At 39.3% G+C, this 23,499-nt stretch overlaps 1 protein-coding gene across 2 annotated transcripts in view; it reads right to left on the reverse strand.

Moving 5' to 3' along the window:
- The window catches only part of NDUFAF2 (NADH:ubiquinone oxidoreductase complex assembly factor 2), a 56,361-nt gene that overhangs the window by 27,386 nt on the left and 5,476 nt on the right, over positions 1-23,499 (reverse strand). The window contains exons 1-2 of one of the 2 annotated variants that reach the window (XM_075183109.1): positions 5,599-5,718; positions 2,593-2,682 (exon numbers count right to left, since the gene is read on the reverse strand). In XM_075183109.1, the coding sequence (XP_075039210.1) occupies positions 2,593-2,682; positions 5,599-5,662 (154 nt within the window). In that variant the 5' untranslated portion in view covers positions 5,663-5,718. Of the gene's footprint in view, positions 1-2,592; positions 2,683-5,598; positions 5,719-23,499 lie in introns of those variants that run through there. The other variant, XM_075183099.1, reaches the window with a different exon arrangement.

A 23,499-nucleotide genomic window follows, 5' to 3' on the forward strand; every position in this document is an offset into this window, starting at 1 on the left:
ATAAAATATTCTATCAGCATAGACAGTAGGTGACCATTCAGCATGAAAATTGTAGAAGAGTAATTTGCAGAGTGCATCTCAGAGACACCGCAATATAGGGGAAAAAAACACGATGACTGAGATTAGCTCTATAAAGTTGGCAACGAACCACACTCTGGTTTTGTAGAGTCACTGTCATGTTTACAATGAATGATTCTCATTTAGGCACACAGAAATGCTTTTTGTTTTATTTATACAGACATAGCACGGACAAAAGGCACACAAAAACACAAAAAGGTCAAACAGCAGGAAGTGTCGAGATCCAAGCAAAGGTATCCCTGTGCAAATGGGGGTGGGAATACAGGTAGGATTGGTGAGGGAAGATATAATTGCCATGATACTGCAAAATAGAGGTTGACAGGATGCAGACCTGAATTATAAGACTGGGTAGGGGGTTGAATATCTATGGGGATATACGAACGTGTGATAATGGGACAGATGGATGCCTCCTTCATTAAATGTGCACCCTTTGTCATGCAGGCGATACAGGATTTTTCCCATGCATGTAATGCGCCATCATTTTTTTTTTTTTTAAAGGGAGGTAACAGAGCAGGTTGGAGGGGGTGGATGTTACTTGCTCCAAGCTTCTGGCGATTAGACATTTTGCAGCAGCCAGAACGCCATTTGTGCCGTACTGGGGCCTCAGAAGAAGGAAGCGAGAGGAGAAAGTGTCTAATCTAAAGGTATTCAAAATACCTTGATTGCAGTAAAGGGAAACTTGTTGAACAGAGGAGAGGAGGGTGCGGTTTTTCTCTCCAGTAAGTTCTACAACAAACCAAATGCCAGTTGGAGCCCATAAATAAAAGTGTTAAGGGGTTAAGTCCAGGGGTTGGACCAGGATTCAGGTGCTGCCCATCCTCATCTTGGACCCTTGGTGGTAGTGGCTCCACGATGTCTACAGATAACGGGTCAGCAGAATGGATCTCAGCAAAAAGACGCCTAATCACTGGAGATGCAATTGGCTATGGCATCCCTCCCTGGATCTGTATTTGCCTAGACCCACCTCTTTAAACATGGTAATACCTGGGGAATGTCAAAAAGGGGTAAAAAGTACTCCGACTGCAGTACATTTGTGGTGGGAATGACGTACATTGATGGCAGGGGAAGTTTAACCCCTCGTTTTGTCACATCACTCTTCCAGACAATATGTTAAACTGAGGACAGTTAAAAAGCTCTATGCCCAAATTAAAGGAAGTTAAACTGTGCATAATGCTCTAGATGCAATACACTCACATGGCCCACGTGGGGATCCAAGCAAAAGTCATGAATTCCTTCCATAGGTTGCCATGGAAGCTGGATGGATGAATGGTATTCATTGGTTGTTTTTTCACTCCACCCAATATGCCAATGGCGGTAGCCACATAACTTGGTTGTCCGATTGCTTCTAAACGTTCCTACAAAAGGCACTCAGCCCATATACCACCACCAAATACAGAGAACGTATGTTTCACATTAGACAATAGGTTCCGATATTCTCTCTTTTTTATACTGCTCTCACTAGGTAAGATAGAAGAATATGACGTGTGTACACAGTAACATAACAGATATGTAGAATGAACTTGCTGCTTTTTTTTTTTTTTTTAAACAACTTTGGTAACCAATTAGCAAACTTAAAGTATATCCATATCAACATAAAACCAATTTAATATTTTAAAAACTTGTTTATTGGCGATTTCATTACATGTTTTGGTGTAACTACTTTTTTTAATTCCTCCCTTAATTATTATATGGTCTAAAACTTATGGAGCACTCCGTTTTGTGGGATGCTAGGTGATAATAGAATGACCAGGCATTAGTACAAAATAATACAATGAAACCATCTATAAACTACATATAAGATCACCTATGATTAGTTGCTGTGTGCACCAACTGCCTCGTGAGATGAAGACCCCGCTACCTGTTATCACTACAACACTGAGATAGAAAAGTTGAAAACATTCTCTTCCTCTTACAGCAACAGTCCACTCTTACATTTTAACTTTCATATCCTAAAGTAGTTCTTCCCTTGTTATCCAAAGATGGTATGTTTTCCATATGATAATGTATGACCAAGTGGAAAAACACACTTACTATTAAATGTCTACAGACATAAAAATCCAAAGTAGAAGATAAAAGCATGCTCAAATCAGCTTTCAATGTTACTCTAAAAGAGACAAAATAAAAAAAACACTTTTAAGAGTTCTAATCCCCAAACTGTGTCATCTATGGGTGCACTATAACCTTCACTGGGCGCCCTTTGACTGGCACCAATTTGTGTCATACTACATTTAATATTACAGAAGCTGTGTCTTTGTTTTGTACCATTGTTCACATTATCAGTTCCTGGATTATATTTTACCAGACAATAGTCTAGTAGAACTGAAAACAGTAAAAAAATATATATATTATGCGCGTACGTACGTACGTACATACACACATATATATATATATATATACACACACATATACACATATACACATACACACATTATATATACACACATACACAGAATAGTATATAGAAAAAAGTTTAGCTGCACCCAACAAAAATAGACAAAGAGAAATCACAATTACCGTCCCATTCTGTAGGAATGTGTCCGAGTTCATATTTGTACACATCTTTCTCTATTGTTTCCACTGTTCTTCTGGCTCGAATTGATTGGCCTAAAAGCAAAATAAGAGAACAACTATGTATAAAACATTCAAACAAGTGATTTTTTTGTACTGTGTTGTATAGCCATGTCACCATTGATCATTAGGGATCATTGATCCCTATGGTTACCAAATGGTCTGCTAACATCACAGCATGTGGATTATAGATGCGTAAAGTTTGCTCCGTGAAACAAAGTTCATTTAGTTTTCCCCAAAACCTTGGTCTTGCAGAGTAACTTATCCCTGGCATATACTTCATGATGTGTCTTACCAACGTAGCATGGAATTAAACTTTGCACATTTGATCTTCAGAAAAATTATGATGTAAACAAGGAGGCAAAGTGAAAAGGAACGTAGATTTATATATCATTGATCCCAATTAGCGGTTGCTAGATAAGCAGTATGCACATGCATTACTGCAGTACATGCAAAAATAAATAAAATAACATCCAAATTTATGAATACTAACATTGACTTTATCTTATTTATATATATATTGTCTCGGAATTTTATTTGTATCTTGATCCTCCTTAATGCAAGGATATTGCACTATGTAATATGTTGGCGCTTTATAGGTAAATTAGAATAAGGTTTACATACTTACATTGCTGCAACCATACATGCTATCCTTATGAATAAATGAAAAATTCTATAAAATTATTTTTTATGTACTAAACATTCTACTCTGATCTTAGATGGTGAACACAGCACAGACCAGCTCCATATAGTCTACGCTTAGGATTTTATTTGGAAAAGGGAAAATGTAGAAACCAGCTCTTCCACTGCTGCAGGAAAAGCTACATCTTTGTTCTTTAGAAAGGAGTAGATTTTAAGAAGACAAGATGGCTTTGCTGTATAATATTTACAATGAAAATTGCATTGCAAATTAGCATGGCTTTGAACAAGAAAGAGTAACATTGACCCTTAAGGATTTAATATTCTCGAATGGATTAGAAAGAAATAAATTATCTGTCAGCAGAGGTCATATGAAGGAAAGCAGGAGATCAAAGCCAAAAAGAGTTTGCACTGTCAGCCGGATGGAGAAGCCAAGCCCAGAGATAGAGCCGCTGCCAGTACGACCGAGGGCAACTTTATAGTGACTGAGACGGTTATGCAGCCTCACTGCATTAATGGGAAGTGCTGACACTTTTCTAAGCACTGGGTACAAGGTATAGGTCTGCTATACATTAGTCAAATGTTATCAATATCTTTATTTAAAAAAAAAAAAAAAATTATATAGCCTGCAAGTGCCACAGGGGAGAGTGGGAGAGATACTACTGCCCACCTAATGCTTTATATAAACAGCTATTGCTACAGTGACACCTGCAGGCCAAACTGAGACATTACAGTCTACTAACAATTAAAGATATAATCATTTTATTCTGTTGCAAATTGAAAAGATAAAATTAGATTTATATATGTTTATATTTATCTGGAACTAAGCAGTAATGTGTCGTGGCTCCCTTGTGGTGTCTTTGGCACCTGCCATGTACCCTGGACCAGGATTGTTCTAGCTTTTACAACCGGTTTTCATTTATCGACAGATTCTTTAATGTAATCACTTTCTTACAGGATGACTTTTTTTTTTTTTTTAATTAAATGTTGAACGTTGTCCTTTTGTTCCAAACATAGCCCAACTGCACCAGTCAGAGCCTTTTGTCAGCTTCTGATTTCACATGAAATGTAGCCTTTAAGCCCCAAGCGCTCCACACATGCACAGAATTTCTTTAGGAAGAGCAACATTCAGCAATCATTTGCTCGAAAACAGGATGGACTGAAATGGAGGATGAGAAGCAACCAACTTGCAAAACAATGGAATTGATCTGGGAGTTGGCTACTCTGTAAAATTAAAAGTATTACCAATAAAACATAAGTCATTCCTGTCCAAGGATTTCCCATGAAGATTGCCACAATTCTACATGTTCAAGGCCTAAAAACTAAAAAAAACAAACAAAAAAAAAAACTCATGCCACTTTTAATAGCCTATAGAGCTTTCGGAAAACCAAGAACATAGCACGTTGGACAGCCATGACATGTGTTTTTTATCATTTGCCTAGGTATATGCTACCACGGATAAACACTATTGTGTTTTTTTTGCAATGCTGCTGATGCACCTTACCAGGGTAATGGGGGTTGGCAACAGATCATTACAAATTTATTTATAGAGCGTCACTGATTCCGCAGCGCTGTACAGAGAACTCATTCACATCAGTCCCTGTCCCATTGGAGGAGGCAGAGGGAGACACTAGGGTCAATTTTGATAGCAAAAAGTATGTTTTTGGAGTGTGGGAGGAGACCGGAGCACCCGGAGGAAACCCACGCAAACACAGGGAGAACATACAAACTCCTCACAGATAAGGCCATGGTCAGGAATTGAACTCATTACCCCAGCGCTGTGAGACAGAAGTGCTAACCACTAAGCCATCGTGCCAAACTATAGATTTCCCATATTGGTTTTAAATATCTAAGCAAAGCTTTTATGCTGTATTAACAGTTACTTCAGATACAGAGCAGAGGTATCTTTCCTGATAAACAACAAAATCCTGTCCAGCCTGGACCAATCTCTTCCATAAATCTGTAGAGTAATGAAGTGATGTCACATCACACAATTAATGATTTAGTTAGTATGTAGTTAGAACACAATGTCGAGCTGTAAGTGACAGATGTAACGGTTTCTAGGAGACAACTATAATATATTATGGTCTTCATTGGTAATAAACAGAGATGCTTACAATTGAAATAATGAAGTAACAATCATCATTGCATTACATTGTAATATTCTCATCTAGAGAGATTAGTGAGCAAACCTTTGCTTCAAATATTCTCTTCAAATAAAATTAAAGTCTTCATAAGCGATGTTTGTGTGTTTCTCGAATCTCCAGTGAATAAATTAAAATCATCTTTACTTCATTAGGGAAGGAAACTTACTGGAAAATGACTTCAGAGAAAATATCTTTTTTTGTTGCCTGTTTCTAATGTTTTGTGTTTGCATCTATAAAGCCCATTTTACGGGTCGCACGCTGAGAGCATTTCTGGGCCAGGGAATAAATTTGTTTAGATGGAAAACACACAGTGAGTAACAAAACAAGAGCAATTTCATCACTCAACGACACTCATGTATAACAAAGATTACGCGCTGCTGCGAGGACCGCTAGCTTCCTGCTGTCCAATATCACCCTTTTTGAGCACTTCAAAACATTCCAAGAGTTCCCTGCGAACAATGGATGGATGTGGGTAGTTTCAGCAACAATGGTGCGCTATTAGGAGCAGCGTTATGGATTGTCAGAAAAACTAACTCTAGGTGGACCACCAATAATCTAATGGATTACAATGACTGTACATATGTTGAAAAGTAGAGCTGGACAACTACCACGAGCCACAAAGCCAATGTGAATTTAAAATAAATAAAAAGAAGAAAGATGGGAGTCTTATTCTTGGTAGTCCTAACTACTCATGTCAACGTAGAATCCAGAAGGATCTATTAAGGAGCCAGGAAAGATGTACATACATTCCACCGCTGATAACTGGGATTTTATGTGGCGTTACGTTGCTTCTCTGCTGGTTTTCTTTGACTGCCCATTGAGGGTGTAGTTGGAAAAGAGCAGGTTGAAAGTACCTTATTATTTTTTTTAACTTATGTTGGACCACAAAGGATCAAGATTACAAGACTATACATAGAACAGGGGCCTGTAAGTACTTTGGGGTAAACATTTTCATTAAGAAAGGTTTCTGTGTTTTGTTTCAACTATTATTTACTTTTTTTTATTTAACAAGTTTAAAATCGGGTCACTAAAAATGATTTATCCAACAGAATGAGGGTCACGATAAAAACTTCACAACGCAGGCAGCCTCCTAAACGTTGGACTAATGTCAAACCTTCTATACACATGTATAGTATCCATATATATGGGGAAGAATCAGCATACAACATTTTGGGTTAAAAATATGTGGTAGCACAATTTGCTTAAAATATGGAAGAAAAATCATGGTAGGGAGAATTTTTTTAATTGGCGTATGTCTTTTTTTCGCAAATTTTATCGTTTCCCAATGTAGAATGCACAATGTAAAAAATATACCAACAAACATAGACCCGTCTGTCAAAAAAGAAATAAATCAAAAATTGTATAAAATGTATTTGTAAGAAATGAAACAATATTTCCCTGTGTAACAGGCACATCAACAATATAAAATGAAAAAACGATTGGTTTAGCCATGGGAGGTGAGGGGGTGCAACCAAACAGTCAAGCAGTGGCAAATTTAGGCTTAATTAACATCTAGCTGTTGAGCAACAAGTCCCACAACAGTTGGCAAGTCATCGCTTTATATCAACCCAACTGCATGGGGAAATCTCTGCAGGTGGCATTCAACGCCGATCCTCCCACACTGGTGATAGCAGTTATTCATTTAGCCATGGATGTAAGCTGTCATACTTTACAAGATTCCACCTGTCAGCTCGTTAGGCTTAGATACTTCAGGCACAACAACGGCTCGTTAGTGTGGTAGCAAGATGACCGGTCACAAAGGCAGATAGTGGTCATCTGAGGATCAGATATTGGCTGCATTTCCAAACATGCTCAATCGGTTTTGCTGAGATTATGAAGAGGCAATGCAAGGCTATATATACACAATAACCACATATCAGCTGTAATATTACAGAGCGTCTGATTACTTTTGCTAGGAACTGTAATTTATATTAAACAATACTTGGTTTCTATGCAAGTCTAACAAAAAAAAAATTTGAAACTTAAACAAAAAAAACCAACCCAATACAATAGCTGTTTAATAAGTACAGCGGTCCTAAAAATAATTTAAAATAGTTAAGACAATGATGCCCCCCCAATATATGCTGTGTGTAATGGGAAATAAGCAACACTTAGAGGTCACAGCAGTAAATGAGATGGACACACCATTGCATCTTTCCTGGTAAGATATATTATACATTAAATAATTAACTAGGTCTGCAGGGTCCAAAAATACATCGCCCTGCAAGAAGCAAGATCATTAATAAAGTCTGCTCCTCTGTCAGGAGCAGTCTGTCCTGACTTCACCTCAGTGACTCCAGGATTTGGATCAGTAGGAACCCTAAGTAGCCCTTAAATGGCCACACAATATAATTTTTAACGATAGGTAATAAGGTTTTGGTGGCTCAGAATATATTTAAGGCAACGCAATATTGTTACACCCTTGTTGACATCCAAGAAACAGATTAGATGATGTGTAATTTTTTTTTTAAACACTTCAATTAAAAGCCTATGTATGGTTTGAGGCCACACGTTGCAGTTATGGGACTCACAGCAACCCTAGCGATCTATCTTACTTTCTGCCTATTACAAACCTTTGCCTCTTGCTGCCTTACAGATTTGAATATCATTTGTTACTCTTGTGCGTTTGGTTAACACATGCTATTGTTTGCCTTGTGTATTTATGTTAATAGTGAAGTTGTTAATAGAATCAGACAGGTTATTCTTACATGTTGTTAGCGATAGGGGAGGAAGAGACACCTGGTTTAAACGGTTATTATTCGACTGTATAATATTATTGAGTTTGTCATGTTTAGCCAACAATGTTGTTGTTCCACCAGTAACAAGAATTAGACTCATCAGCATCTTCTCCACAGGGAATCAACAGTTCCAAACCACCGTGGGGGGGGGACATCCATGGAATAGGTCTCATCACCTGTCCACCATAGATTGATTACTGCCACAGTCTACCCTCCTTTAGCCCTACCACCGTGGGAATATTGAGGGGGATATAACCTGTGATAGGAAATTGAAAGTGTGTGGGGCTTGGTGATTCGATAGGACTCTATGGCTTTGCATATCTGCCAAAAGCGGAAAGGAACTGCGCTAGCCCTACCTTGCGGTAGAGGGGTAACTATCAGGCCGAGCGGCCTGGATCCTTGGAAGAGTCATCAGAAGACCCTGCAACTGCGTGCTTACCTCTGTATGATTGCTGGCATCCACCTGGTGAACTGTATAGCTGCATAACCTGTACTGTCATTACCCAATGCTGCATTTTGGCTGCAACAATTTGCCTAGGTGATTTCCGAGTACCCACTACAGTCCTCACATAAGGTCATATAAATTGAGCCAATCCAAGATAAAATATCAAAGACCAATCAAAACTCAGATTGTGTCAGTTTTTAGCACCAAAACCATGTCCTCTCCTATACACCTCCAGTGTTCTCCCCAGCACCTATTTCAAGGGTGCTCCATCCGGCTGTTTCTACTTGTCACCCGGCTCTTGGAGACCAACTGAGTCCTATTATAACAGAATAAACCATTGTTTCTCCTATTAGAACAGGCACTATGTGAGCACCACAGCCAGCAGTGTGTGTTAGATCACTGACCACCAGTCTAACCCGTCCTGGCAGGTGTGGGCAATAAAAGCCAACGTTTTTCAATATTATTTCAAAGTATTACACTGCCCCCACTCGGCTACTTCTTCATGCCACCCGGCTGGCAAAGTGTTCAGGGGAGAACACTGAACTCTTCAAGTTTCCTATCACTAGAGAAGAACTACAGACAACTTAATGCCTGGTTAAAACAGCAAATTATTTAGATTACTTGTATAAAGTATCATAGAAAACTAGGTGTACAAACTCCTTACAGCGATTTTACAGGATCAACTTGAAAAAAAAAGTAAATAAATGCAACGTGAGAAAAGCAGTCTGTACATGTTACATGTATACACACACACGTAAACTGTTCCATCTCCTGATAGAACTTAAGGTATCTGAAATTGTATGTAACCTTGTTAGCCATAATACCTCGTGTTCTGTAATCCTCAACAGAAAGCTCCCTTAAAGAACAAACCAAGCAAGACAAAAATGGGTAGGTTTGGTAACAAGGATATAATTTGGAGACATAGATGTGAAAGTGTGCATATCAGACTCAACGGTCTTTGATATACTGCCTAATATCCACCACATATAGTACTTTCCTATTGCCAATACACACAGTAACAATTCTAACATACACCCAACATTAAAGTCTCATGCCCATGACATACAGCCCCAGATATGCCACCATATAGCCACATGACCAGATCCTGCAATCAGCTCTGCAAAGCTGTCCTGATGCACTCAGGCGCCAGATACTTACAGAAAGCGACCTTGAGAAATGTTATTTTGCTAAGCTGACGCCATCTTGTTGCCTTATAGCCATTTGGTTCTGTTATAGCTTAAAGACAGATTAGATGCACCTGTTTTGTAGGAGTAATTCATTATTTGCAAGGCTATGCTTATAACCTTGGACATAGCAGACAGGAGATAAGCCACCTGCCCCCCCCCCGGGGAGTTTTCCTGTGTGATAATGAGAGAATATACTAACATCTGTGTAAAGGGAGCATGAATGGTTAAAACCTTTTGGGGGGTAGTTTTCTGTAATACGTGATTTTTGCTATATAGATAGGGACTTGTAACTAATAAAGCAGAGCTTATTGTACACTCAAACCATGTGTAAACCAGTGTATTTAATTCTCTCCAGCTGATGAGCTCATAACTGATAAACTGACACTTACAGGTGAACAATCTGATTTAGATTCGACAACCTTAATGCTTACATAACACTGTGCTGACAACATGGAACTGCAGTCAGTTAAAGACCACTATAGGCTACACTGAACTGGCTGGGGTTTACTATGGAAGGTGCACCCTTTGCATTGCATCCAATCACAGCCTTACGCTGGGTCCTGCTAGCAGAACAGCACCCTTTGCATTGCATCCAATCACAGCCTTACGCTGGGTCCTGCTAGCAGAACACTAACCGTGTGACTGTGTGGCAGAGTTCCATGAAGTTTGTCACGCAGCTAGCAGTAAGTAATAATGCAAACAATATAATTCAAAGTTTAAAGTTGAATTTTAGCATTCAACGTATTTATGCCCAATGGTTAAAAAAAATAAAAAAATAAAAAAATATCACATTGCTGACATCACTTCTCCAAAAAGTAGAACCAGCTTGAAGTTCTAGACTACATTAGCTCCCCTATACCACAAGACAAATTGCTGCTGCATAATTTTAAATTAATTTGCACATATTCACTTAACTTGCTAAAGTTCCAAAGAATAAAAGAAAAAAAATTCAACTTTTTTAAAAAAAAACACAATTGCAGTTTGAACAAATTCCTATGCTTCCTGAGAAAAACTGTGAGCTTCTTGCTTTTTATTACATATACTAGGATTATCTTTAATATTATTTAGCTAGATATAGCTATATGGTGGCTATTTACCCAGCAATATTTGCTGGGTAAGTAGCCAGCTTATAGCTACATCTATCTTTTAAAGTATATGAGAAAACTTGCAATGCTACGGGCATGTAAATATGGGAAACTATATCTGGAGGTTTTTCACTAATGCAAATGAAAGATGATATTTTATTGGGACCCTTTCCTAGAGATGTAATATCTACAACAAGAGATCAGATCAGAGATCAGAGGCATTGCAGACACATGCTTCACTGACTAGTTACACACATTATACACTGGATGATACATTTCTATCCATTCCTCTCCAAATGGCCCACCTCATTTCTGTAACATCAATTAACAATAGGGCATACACATTATGATATAAAAGGTTTTTAATCTGATTTATTTTAAATCGAATCATTTAAAAAAACAAAACCAAAAAACTTTGATCTAACGGAGGACAGTTCAGGAGAGATGTAGGATCATCAGACTTTCATTTCACAATCACAGTACACATTTCAATTTAATCCCTACGTGAAGTTATCATAACAACCAAATCATTTTTAGCATTTGCATTTGATTAATGGTCCCCAAAAAGAGTTTCGTTTTTGTTGTCAATCCCATTAAAACAGTGGAATGGTGGCCTCTTATCTCTGCAGGAGCTCAATGTGCCGCTTCCTCTTCTAAGAAAGAAACCGGTGATGTCACAGCAGTGACATCACAAGTACGTGCCCCAGTAGAGGACAAGTCCATTGCAGTACAGGAGAGTCCCGGGTGAGGCCTTTCCTGCCTTCTAACACTGTTAGACCTATGTAAACTAGATCTGCTAGAAGCGGTTATATTATTTATTTGTATAGAGTGGTGGTGGTGGTGGTGGTGGACCACCAACCTGCTTCTCCTGATATTATTTATTCTCTACTTGTAGAGAATAAGAGTGAATGGGTGCAGCTGGCCTCTGTGTCATGTGACCTCTTCACACTGCAGCACAGCCAATCAGAGGAAGAGGAGGAGTTAGTGCAGCGTATTCTGCATCATGTGCTCTCCCGCCTTCCTCTGCGGGACGGCTGCTGCCAAGGTAAGTTTATAGTCTGTTTAATTCTCCTTTTACACTTGTATTTGGTTCCTATCCCATCTCTAATTCAATAAAAAACAACCTTCAACAGTTGTTTGTATACAGGAAAATGTATTATTTTATCTACTGCATTTCATTAACAGATATCTGGGGGTAAATGTATCAAGCTGCAAGTTTCCAGCAGGGTAGAAAAGTGGAGATGTTGCCTATAACAACCATATTCTAGTTTTTATTTAGTACATTCTACAAAATGCCAGGTAGCATCTGATTGGTTGCTAGAGGCAACATCTCCACTTTTCAAATCTGCTGGCAACTCGTTGCCTGATACATTTACCCCCCTGGTGTTTATTAATACCCCATTCACACGGTCTAAAAGACCCGGGATTTTTCTAGGGCGAGACCCGATGACCCAGGTCTAGGCTCAGTGTGAATGGGTTCCACTGCATCTACCCGGGTCAGCTGAGGATTATTCCCGGGTAGCCGCTAGTGTGAACAGCGAGACCCGGGCACAGAACACCACTGAAAGGTTTTGTTTTTTTTGTAAAAAAAAAAAAAACAACCCACACACACCCCCCAAAAGAAGCCAATCAGAACTCCTCTTGTTATGTTGCCAGGGAGACCCGGGCCGACCGGTCTTCAGTATGAACACGGTCTTCTCTGTATCCACATCTGGTTCTTCCTTCTCCCCCTACCCTCTCACCGTAGGAGTCCCGCAGGGCTCTGTTCTTGGCCCTCTACTGTATTCGCTCTACACTTCCTCCCTTGCTGCTCTCATCTCCTCCTTTGGTCTTCAGTATCACCTTTATGCTGACGACATTCAACTCTATATCTCCTCTCCTGATCTTTCCTCCACCCTCCTCGCTCGGGTATCCGACTGCCTCTCCGCCATCTCCTCCTGGATGTCCGAGCGCTTTCTCAAAATCAATATCTCTAAAACTGAACTCATTGTCTTTCCTTCGCCCAGACTCCCATCCCACGATGACCTCTCTATTGTCGTCAACACCACCACCATCTCCTCTGTCACCCAACTTCGCTGCCTGGGTGTCACCCTCGACTCCTCATTCTCTTTTGCCCCCCCACATTCATTCCCTTGCCCAAGCCTGTCGCTTCCAACTACGCAACATCACCCGCATCCGTCCTTTTCTCTCTCAGGATGCCACCAAAACTATCATGTACGCACTCATCATCTCCCGCCTTGATTATTGTAACCTCCTCCTTACTGGCCTCCCCCACTCCCGTCTCTCCCCCCCCTCCGCTCTATACTCAATGCGGCCGCAAGACTCATCTTCCTCTCACGCCGCTCCTCCTCTGCCTCCCCTTCCCCTACAGAATCCTTTTCAAACTCCTCACCACCACTTACAAGGCTCTCTCCAACTCTACTGCCCCTTACATCTCTAACCTCCTCTCCATTCACACTCCTGCCCGCTGCCTGCGCTCGGCCAACGACCGCCGGCTCTCCTCCACCCTTATCACCTCTTCACACTCCAGAATCCAAGACTTTTCCCGTGTGGCGCCTAACAAATAAATGATAATAATAATAATAATAATAATAATAATAATACCCGGGAATTTGTCAGGGATGAAGGATCTGTCCCCTGGCAATATCCTGGGTTAATATATCTGGGATATTGCTGGAGCGGCAGTCTGAAAATGGTATTATTTTCTATTGAGCATAATTAAGTAAACTGTGGTCAAGTAGTTTAATGCAAGACATTAATCTGTGGATTTATATTGCTTTTATCCTGTGGAAAGTTAAACTGGTGATAAATGCTCATTCATTTTGGTTTACCCGGCTGCTCTGTGTACTTTCACATTTCCGTCTGTATCAGCCCCATATAATACATTCCCAGCCAACTACCGGAGTGCTTATCATTTCAAACTTGTCCATATTTCAAGCTGCACTATCACCCAAGAAAATATGTTCCCGAGGTGCCTCTTTCCTCCCTGGAGCACTAGGGAACTAGACTGCTACATTCAGCAGTTTTTCATGGGGCGCTATCAGTTCTTAAATCCAGAAACAGCAAATTCTATTTTGTTAACCGACATTAATTAAATGGTGGCGACCAAGGAATGAGTAGAGTGTGCGTTGCACTGAGGTGGCGTGTGGATGGGGGATCTTGGGAGGGTCTGAGGTCATGTGATGGCATTTTACAGCAAGTGGGGTCTGAGTGCATGTGCTGTCATTTTAGAGCAAGTGGGATGTCTTTGTGGCAAGTTAGGGGTATGTGGGGGCATTTTGGGACGAGTAATTGGGGCTCTTTATCATTCTTAGAAGGGTATTGTGCAGACCATTGGAGGGCCGCACGTGTCCCTTGAAGTATATCAGGTTGCCCATTACTGATATAAAGCCAACATATTATGCTGTGCAGAGAATATTGATGTAGGGAGGCAACACAGCACAAAAATGATGGTCTCGGAAGTAAAAAAAAAAAAAACAAAAAAAAACAACAAGCTATTAATCGTTCAAATAAAACCCCCACACTACAAAATAGTCACATGTTGAACTGTTTCAAATACACAAAAGTAAACAATATAAACAAGACTTAACAGTCAGTCTAATCAATCTAACATTCTAGTCAGCCAGGATTTCCCTTTAAGGGACTGTGATAAAGGTACAATTTATTATTACAAGAAAAATTTAATTGTAAGACAACTTGTTCATTAAGGTGGTGGGGGAAAAAAGTTAAATGTCTCCCTTTTGAAATATCAAACTTGGGGCTACATGATCTCTCGCTTAAACAGAAGAAACATAAAATAAATGTGCTTTGTACTTTTATTAGAGGAACATATTGTGCAAGTATAGGAAGAACCAGTCTTGCTGAAATTGGCAAAGGAAAAATGACAGCTAATGCATGAACTGTGAATTCAAAATGAGAATAAAGATACAGCTGCAGAGAGCATCAATTAATTAACATAACCCAATGCGACAGCAACTCTGAGATGTACCAGGCTGATTTAAATAGGTGACTTCACAATGTCTCCCTCTCCCCCATGTTAAAGGGTAAAAAAAAAAATTGAATTTCTGACGCAACATATGATGTACATATCCTATATTAAACATGTAGAGTGTTTTTTCCTCTAACTCAGGATGATCAACATTCATAATGAAGTTGATCCAGATAACTAGGGAGTATAGATTGTAAGCTCTTTGGGACAGCAGCCCCCTGCCTAAACGGTCTGGTATTACAAGCTTTTTACATTGTTAAAACGACATTATACTTAAAAAAAAAAAATGGAACAAAATGAAATAAAATATGAATATCCATTTAGAAGCCATAATTGTGAAATATATGCATGTTCACCAAGTACAGAAAGGTCAATGATAAAACATTCTAGAGGCAGTAGCCAGAAGATTCAGAGTGACAGATAAACAGGGAAGGTATAACAAGCAGAGCGAGGGAAGGGGCACTTATTGCCGTATGATGTATTTGTACAGGAAGGCTAGGTCATGTCTTTATATGAAGGAAATAAGTATGTGATCGCGTCCATTGCTGGCTAAATGTTAAGTGTGTTTTCCAATCTTGAAAAACCTTTTTTTTTTTTTTTTTTTTTTTTTAAAAGAAACATATACAACATTTTTTCTTTTACCCATATTCTGCTCCAGTTTTCCAACGGCGGTAAAGGACTCATAACATACAAGTCTCTCTGCAAACGGGCTTTTATCAAAGAGATAGGTCTACTCATTGCCTCCACTCTAGGTAGACAGTCATTTTATAGGCTGAATATTTATTTATATTTTTAGAAAACATTACTATTATATATTTGAAACTTATCTAGCGAATCTCTGCCCCAGCATAGAGGAAACAAAACACAGTGGCAAAATACATACAAAGAAAAAAGGACCAGATTTTAATATATACACAAAACAAATGCACAAAGCCTCTCACTGGAGCTACTTTCTGCACATACTCTGCAAAACAGAATGGTTTAGCTGATTTAAGGAAATTAAAGTGGGACAAAACACAATGAAATTATCTGTGCAATTAAATAACAAAAGAAAATCACCATTGATTAGATAGTGGAACTTAAAGTGCACTGGTCACCTATTTATATAAATAGATGATGATGATGATGATTATATTACACTGTATGCAATATATCACAAAAATAAATCCTATTTTGATACAGTTGTTCAGGAAAACTAAGGTGCTCCCTAATTATACCTCCCCCTATATACTACTATCCTCCCTTGTCCCCAGCTATATCATCTTAACAAAACCCAATCTGCATTAATTTGCTTTATTGTATTATATATCATGCTTTATGCCACTACTCAGACAGCTAAACCCAGGCAGTGAGATTTCCACAGCTGTGGAAACTGTATGTACAAAGACTATAGAGACCAGTGCATATGCTTTCCCTGAAGCCATGGCCCTGATTGAGGGGGAAGATGCCTTATGTCAACATGGATCCTCCATCCTTTTATTCATGGTTGCAAGAGGAGCTGGATGTGTGCACAGGACATAAGTCACTTCTATCTAGTATACAAAGAGATATTTTGGGGTTACCATAATTTGTATTACCTTTCCCACTCTCTGAATTTAGACTGTGTCTCTGTGCAGCAGGCAAAGCTTGAACCATTCCGAAATTAAAGGGAGGGAACCAAACTTGATTTTGTTCTCTGTACCTGCTGTCTCTCGGAGGTAGTATGGAAGTCTTTCCACGATGGGGAGGGGGAAGATCACCCTCAAAAAGTATCTAGATAAACTAGCCCTGGCAACAGTAAGTTGTGGCTGACTGTAGTCACAGTTCTCGTAACCTTTGTCTTTGTTCGAGATCCTGGGAAAGTTGTGTATGTTCTAGAACAGAGTCTTCAATCTCCGTAAAACTGTTACTGTTTTTCCCCATAGCCCATGAAGTCACAGGCTGAGACTAAAACAGAAACAATCATCTACAGAGCTGCAGAACCAACAGCAGCCTAAACTAGCGCAATGCATAAAGAGTAACATGCAGAGATAAAAAAAATTTATCAAAACCAAACAAGACAAAACACTTACCCGTAGAGGGCAGTAGAAGAAATATTACAAATACGGGGCCTGGTTCATTAAGGAACTTAAATTAAAAAGTTTCTTATTTCAGTCTCCTGGACAAAACCATGTTACAATGCAAGGGGTGCAAATTAGTTTTTTGTTTTGCACATAAGTTAAATACTGACTGTTTTGTCATGTAGCACACAAATACTTAATAGCTTATTTGTACACTGAAATTTAAAGTTGATATTTGTGTGCTACATGAAAAAACAGTCAGTATTTAACTTATGTGCAAAACAGAACACTCATTTGCACCCCTTGCAATGTAACATGGTTTTGTCCAGGAGACTTAAATAAGAAACTTCTTAATTTAAGTTCCTTAATGAATCAGGCCCACGGTGTATACACTAGTTTCAGCCTCTCTTATAAACTGCAATATAAAGAGTGAGTGCTGTGCTATGAAGCACAGGGTAATAGGCTTAAGGACTAGCATTCCTAGTTTATATCCTAGCATTGCTGTCTGTATGTGTCCATGTTTTGCTATGTCATTGGAATACTGTGCACTGCAAACTCCCCACCTCAGTTCTGATGCACCAGTAACATTAGTCAGCTGAAATAAGAGATGTCATGTTCCTGTATAGACATCTACTGAACACAATAAGACAGATATCATGCTAAAAATAAAATAGAAGGATGATATACAATTGGATTTGTGAGTGATAACTGTTCATAAATTACCAGAAACATGCTAGGATATTTAGAAGCGATTGGTTATAAGACAGCAAATGCATTTATTTTGCAATTAAATTCCCCCTATGAATAATAAAATCACAATGTAATACTTTTTGAACTTGGCACTAAAATACCCGTGGAAAACCTCAAACAGATGGCTTTTTGAATTCAATGTCTTTCCAGACAATGATTTTTCAACTTATAGAGATCTTATGCAAAATCATAATATATATCAGAGAAAGATTTAAGTAAAACATGTCTTGTTTCATTTGACTACAAGCTCAAGATACTTATTTTAACCGAATTCATCCACATTTTAGAGACCAAACCTTAATATATTTAGATGTCAAGCCTAGACATTTTTAGATATAATCAATTAAGGGGGGGAAAAAAACTGATTTCCCTTTGACTGGCTTCATTTCAGTAACTTCTGGCTACTCTGGGTCCTTATTAAAAATAATTTGCATCTATAAGGCTGGGGAAAAATATGCTAGCCTCACGATTTTTGTCATATTTTCGTTGTGCCCCAAGGCTGCTATTGTTGATGGCCTTTATGGAAATCTAAATTCAATCAGCAGCTGCAAATTTCATGAGACGTCCATCTTCATGCTGAATTTCTAACTGTGTGTCAAAACAATCCGTGGATTTCTACCCGATGAAACACACATTGAATTGTAAATTTCTGCAATTTCCTCACGTTTGAATTTCAGCTGCGGGAAAAATAGTGCACACCTAGACATCCTGTCTGTCAATTTGAGGCAAGTAATTTTTCCTCGTTATCCATAGTACACTTTCCAAAGATTTACAGTGGTGACAATCCCCTAAATTAGAACCAAGACCGTCTCCGCACCCTCCTCAATTAGGGGAATGTGCTCTGTACTCATTATCAAACATACGCTCACGTGCCCGTTAATAACGTCTAATTACTAACAAGTACACATATGAACTGGAAACATCTGAAATCCGGAAAGAACTGTCTGAATTGCCATGACCTTGGCAAATTGCAGTTAGCTCATCAAAGCACGGCCAGAAAAATTAATGATAAAATAAAAAGATATATTAAGCTTAATAGTCGAAAATGAATGAGAAATAATTGTAAAATAAGTTTGTGTGGATAATTTAAAATCCACAGAAGAAAAACACTGCACTTTTTTTTGTTGTTAAGGTGTTTGCAGGATAGAACAACCTGCAGACAATCAGATCATTGGAATATTCACAGCAACAGATCTAGTGAGAGACAAGGATTTCCCCATTCCTGTGATTATATTAGCGAGGACCGGGCATCATGCGAGGAGGGGAATGGAGGCAAGTGGGAAGCCACAGACAGAGTTAGATGGCGGAGGGAACAGGGTTAAAATAAATTAAAAAATCAAGAGGTTCTTAGAAATAATTTATGTAGACTGATATGATAGCTCTTTAAGGGTACGTACCACTGGAGAAATTTCAGTGGCTTGTGACAGCAGTTACCTATGTGACTGCAGCGTGATCTGCTCACTGATCTCTATAAAAACCAAACAGTTTTACGCACATATTTTTTTTTAATGTTTTTTTTTTTTTTTTTACAAGCAGTGTTGATACACGCAAACATGCTAGTGTGTTTTCCATAAAGCCACTCTTGTGAATACATGCATCAAACCTATATTTCTATATCTATATATAGATATGGATCACCACCTCAGTTCTACACAACGGCTTATTTATATACCCAAGGACCAAAAAGAACAGCCAAGCCGTTGTCCGCTGATGGCGGTGTCCGAGAATGAGCTCTGGGCTCAGATACACGTTAGGGAGTCACCTTGTCTGATCGTCTTGCCAGCCAGACTGTGGCGATGTGACCAAGTGTGGGTAATGGGATTCAATGGTCAGAGAAACCAGAGGCATCTCAGGGGGCACTCAGCAGAAACACTGAACTTTAATATTTTATAGAGGAAACAATCTCAGAGTGCTTTATTTTGGCGTAGAGGCCAATGCACTCAAGCACAGAACATGACAAAACAAGCACAGTTATTAAACATGGCACTGTACCATAATTCAAATGACTATACAGTTGGGGGTGGGGGGGGGGAATATCAGCTCAATTATTGCGCTTAGCTAAAGGAAAATGCACTACCTAGAATTGAGATAATTAAATCTCAGGCTTATTTAATAAATGAGTGAAATGTGCATTAATGGGCCGCCTGTAACCCCCAGCAACCAATAAGATGTCTGCTTTCATTTTCTAATGTACACCAGACAAATGACAGCTAAGACCTTATTGGTTGCTACAGGTCACAGCACATTTCTGCACATACAAATATTAAATAAGTCCCCAGTGGGTGTTTTTTGGATACAGATAAGACTGAGCCTTTTCATCTATTTCTAAAAACTGCAGACTCCCCAAAGCAACCAAAACAATTATTTCAGGAAGGTCACCCTGCAGAATGTATCCCTATCGCAGCACTGTCTTTAAGCATCCAAAAATATGCCAATATGCAGTGGTATTACATTCCTGGCTGGTGCAGTCTGTATATTTGGAGCTTACAGGCAAAACAGTGACAAGGAAGGTCAAAGAAAATGCTTTGGCTGACCTACAATCTATAGAAAAAACACCTTTGCTTGCAAGCCATGAAAAGTAATTGAAAGTGACAATGACAAAGTAGAGCCAAGAAAAATATAAATAAATAAAATATAAAAAAAAAGGTATTCTGTCATTTTGTTCGCCCATTATATTTCTATCAATCACAGCATAGTACACACCCTGGCAAAGGAAGGGCATTGTAAACCTGCTGGTTCTTGTGATCTTCGTCCAATATTTGGTATTAAAAGATTTTTAATGCCATTTACTGGAGGTCGGGAAGGCTGTTTTACAAAACACCATGCATCAAAAGTTCCCACCAGTACCAGATAGTCATTCATCTCTCTAACAGCACTCGATACATCACCATGCCAGCAAAAAGACATTTTCTGTCTTATTGGTTGTATATTTGCGTTGGTGAAAATTGATGAACTGACACCAGATTGAAAGAGAAAAAAAGTTCAAACCCCAAAGACTGCAATAAATCATAATAACAATTACTGTTGTGCCAGTAAAATGCACATTGGGGCATAGTAACCCTCTCTGGACAAAGAAAGATCACCCTCATTATTCTCTAATCATCAGCTTTCAATATGTCTATACATCTACATCCAAAAAAGATCACCAATAACCCATATGAAGTATATGTGGATGTCTGTGGTTCCATACTGAGAAGTCTCTGTAAAGCCGCACACAATGTGACTATTTGCAGATATGGTCGCAAAATGGGTGCAAATTACTCTTTAAGAAAAATAGAGTATTTCCTCCCATATGCAGCATCGTACACATCTCAAGATGCGCCTAGCTCCATATCAGCAGCATGTGTGCGTGGTTTATGAGAAGTCAGCGTTTATTTGCACTTGTTTTCTACTAGGTGCAAAATATACAGCTCCTAGTAGGCGTACATGCACGTTTCTGCACATCCATTCACTCCCCTGACCCTCCAAACACAACATAGTGCCAGATAAGTGCAAGTCTACTTTGGGGCATATGCATCCCTTCTTTATGTGGGCATACACAGCGCAAATTTACACTGAGCAAACTGGCGTAAGTTCAACTCTGCATCAGGTCCAATATATCCACTTAGATAGTGATCTATGTCATTGGTCTATCTCATATATCGCTCTCCAAACATCTTCTGCTCAAAGAGAGACGGGAAAAATGGGGACTGTAGATTGTTCGGTATTAGTGTGCCTGATGAATGAAGCCTTTTGTGGGCTGAACCAATTACCCAATAGCACCTTAAGTTTGTAATGTTTGCACCGAGACCCTTTCAAACTCCTCCAAAATACACACCGGCCCCACAGCTAAAATAAAAAAAATAAAAAAAAGGGACGGTTAAATATGGGCTCCGAGTCTACTGCCTCAACATCCTAGAGAATGAGCAACTATCTCATTTTCCTAGAACCAACTTTACCATGTCAGCTTTCAGGCTGGCAATTTTATAGACGAACGAGACTCCGACCTCTGTTCATCTGACAACATTAATAGTTCCCAGGCCAATAAGAAACTTATTATAAAACCATGATGAGATGGTACTTAATGCTACCAACACTGCACAAATTAGGGGGGGGGGGGGGTTGTGACATGATTGGGTACAATATACACATCTGCTGGAGCTGCTTCAGAGTTTTGGAAAAACAATGAAGCACTTGTTCACAGTAGGTTGTAACCTCTAATTATCCGCACTCCTCGGTTGGCTCTTTTGGATGACCCAAGGCAACGGTCCATGCAGGAGGAAAACTCACGTCTTATTGGGAGTCAAATTATATAGTGGGTGAAAGCTAGTCTACTAGTGGGCAAGATGCAAGACCCTGAAGCAATGTTGGGCAATTAAACAGCCTTTAATAAACTATGTTAGTGGTCACACCTCACCTGGAGCAGTGTTGGATAAGTCTTCATCTAAGATCAGAGATAATGGCGGAGACGGCTATGGAGGAAAGTGAAGGACAACAACTCATTTCTTTTCTAATGGGGTTGGGCCTTTGTCCTATCTCCTACTTTATATGCCTGTTATTCCTTTTAAGCTGCAATGCTTATTTTTTTATTTTTGTAAAAATAACAATCTTCACCTATAGTTACCCACGGTCATTGTGCCATCTACAGCACCGCAGAAAGCACAATAATACAATGTTGACAGATATAAGCCGGGGAACAATATCACAAACACACCCCATTATCCTCTACCAATTAGTCAGCAGCCATAAATACACATCAGCCATCAGTCCCCTGTGCTGTTAACATAAGCGGAAAAGCTGAATATATTAATATTAAAAAAAAAGACAAAACAATGCTGGGCCGAGGATCTATCTTTGTCCTTTTACCCATATAACTAAATTATGATTCAATGTAAGTGTGGGGGAGGACGAGCAGAATAGGACATAGCTCAATATTTAATAATAACTTACCATGCGAGCCTAGGTATTGGCACTCATTAAACAGGGTGACAGGATTCTGACTGACAAGTAAGAAAGTGCAGCTAATGTGGAATGCACATATTCTGCAAGTCAGGCAGCACAATGTACTGAGCAGTGTATGGATGTGCACACACTCATGTAACATACTAACCTACAGCACTCTTCTTCTACAACTTGCACAAATAGTTTAACCTACAAAGAGACACGTACTTAATTAGCAAGATGGAACCTGATCGACTTGTCTTTTTCCTCCCTCACTAGGGATATATTTCAATACACAACAAAAGAATAAATATTATTGAAGTAACCCCCACTGCCTAGCTACAGCAGAGGCAGAATTTATATTCATGAGTAGACTGTACCCATAATACCAACAGTTTGGTTAACAGAATAAATTAATTATAAGCTACTCAATGTATGCTGCCATATGGCTGTTGAGCAGAGTACAACTCAACTATGAAACAAGAGTAAAGCTGGGTACATACTACAAGTTTTTCACACGGTTATCATGCCAAGCATGTGATTATCATCACCATTTATTTATATAGTGCCACTGATTCCGCAGCGCTGTACAGAGAACTTATTCACATCAGTCCCTGCCCCATTGGGGCTTACAGTCTAATTTACCTAACATAGTCAGACAGACAGACAGACTAGGGTCAATTTTGATAGCAGCCAATTAACCTACCAGTATGTTTTTGGAGTGTGGGAGGAAACCTGAGCACCCGGAGGAAACCCACGCAAACACGGGGAGAACATACAAACTCCACACAGATAAGGCCGTGGTCGGGAATTGAACTCATGACCCCAGCGCTGTGAGGCAGAAGTGTTAACCACTAAGCCACAGTGCTGCCCATGATAAGGTCCGATATCACATTAGTGTGCACGCTCCCATGA

This window comes from Mixophyes fleayi, chromosome 1 (assembly GCF_038048845.1).
Source record: "Mixophyes fleayi isolate aMixFle1 chromosome 1, aMixFle1.hap1, whole genome shotgun sequence".
Lineage (NCBI taxonomy): Eukaryota > Metazoa > Chordata > Amphibia > Anura > Limnodynastidae > Mixophyes > Mixophyes fleayi.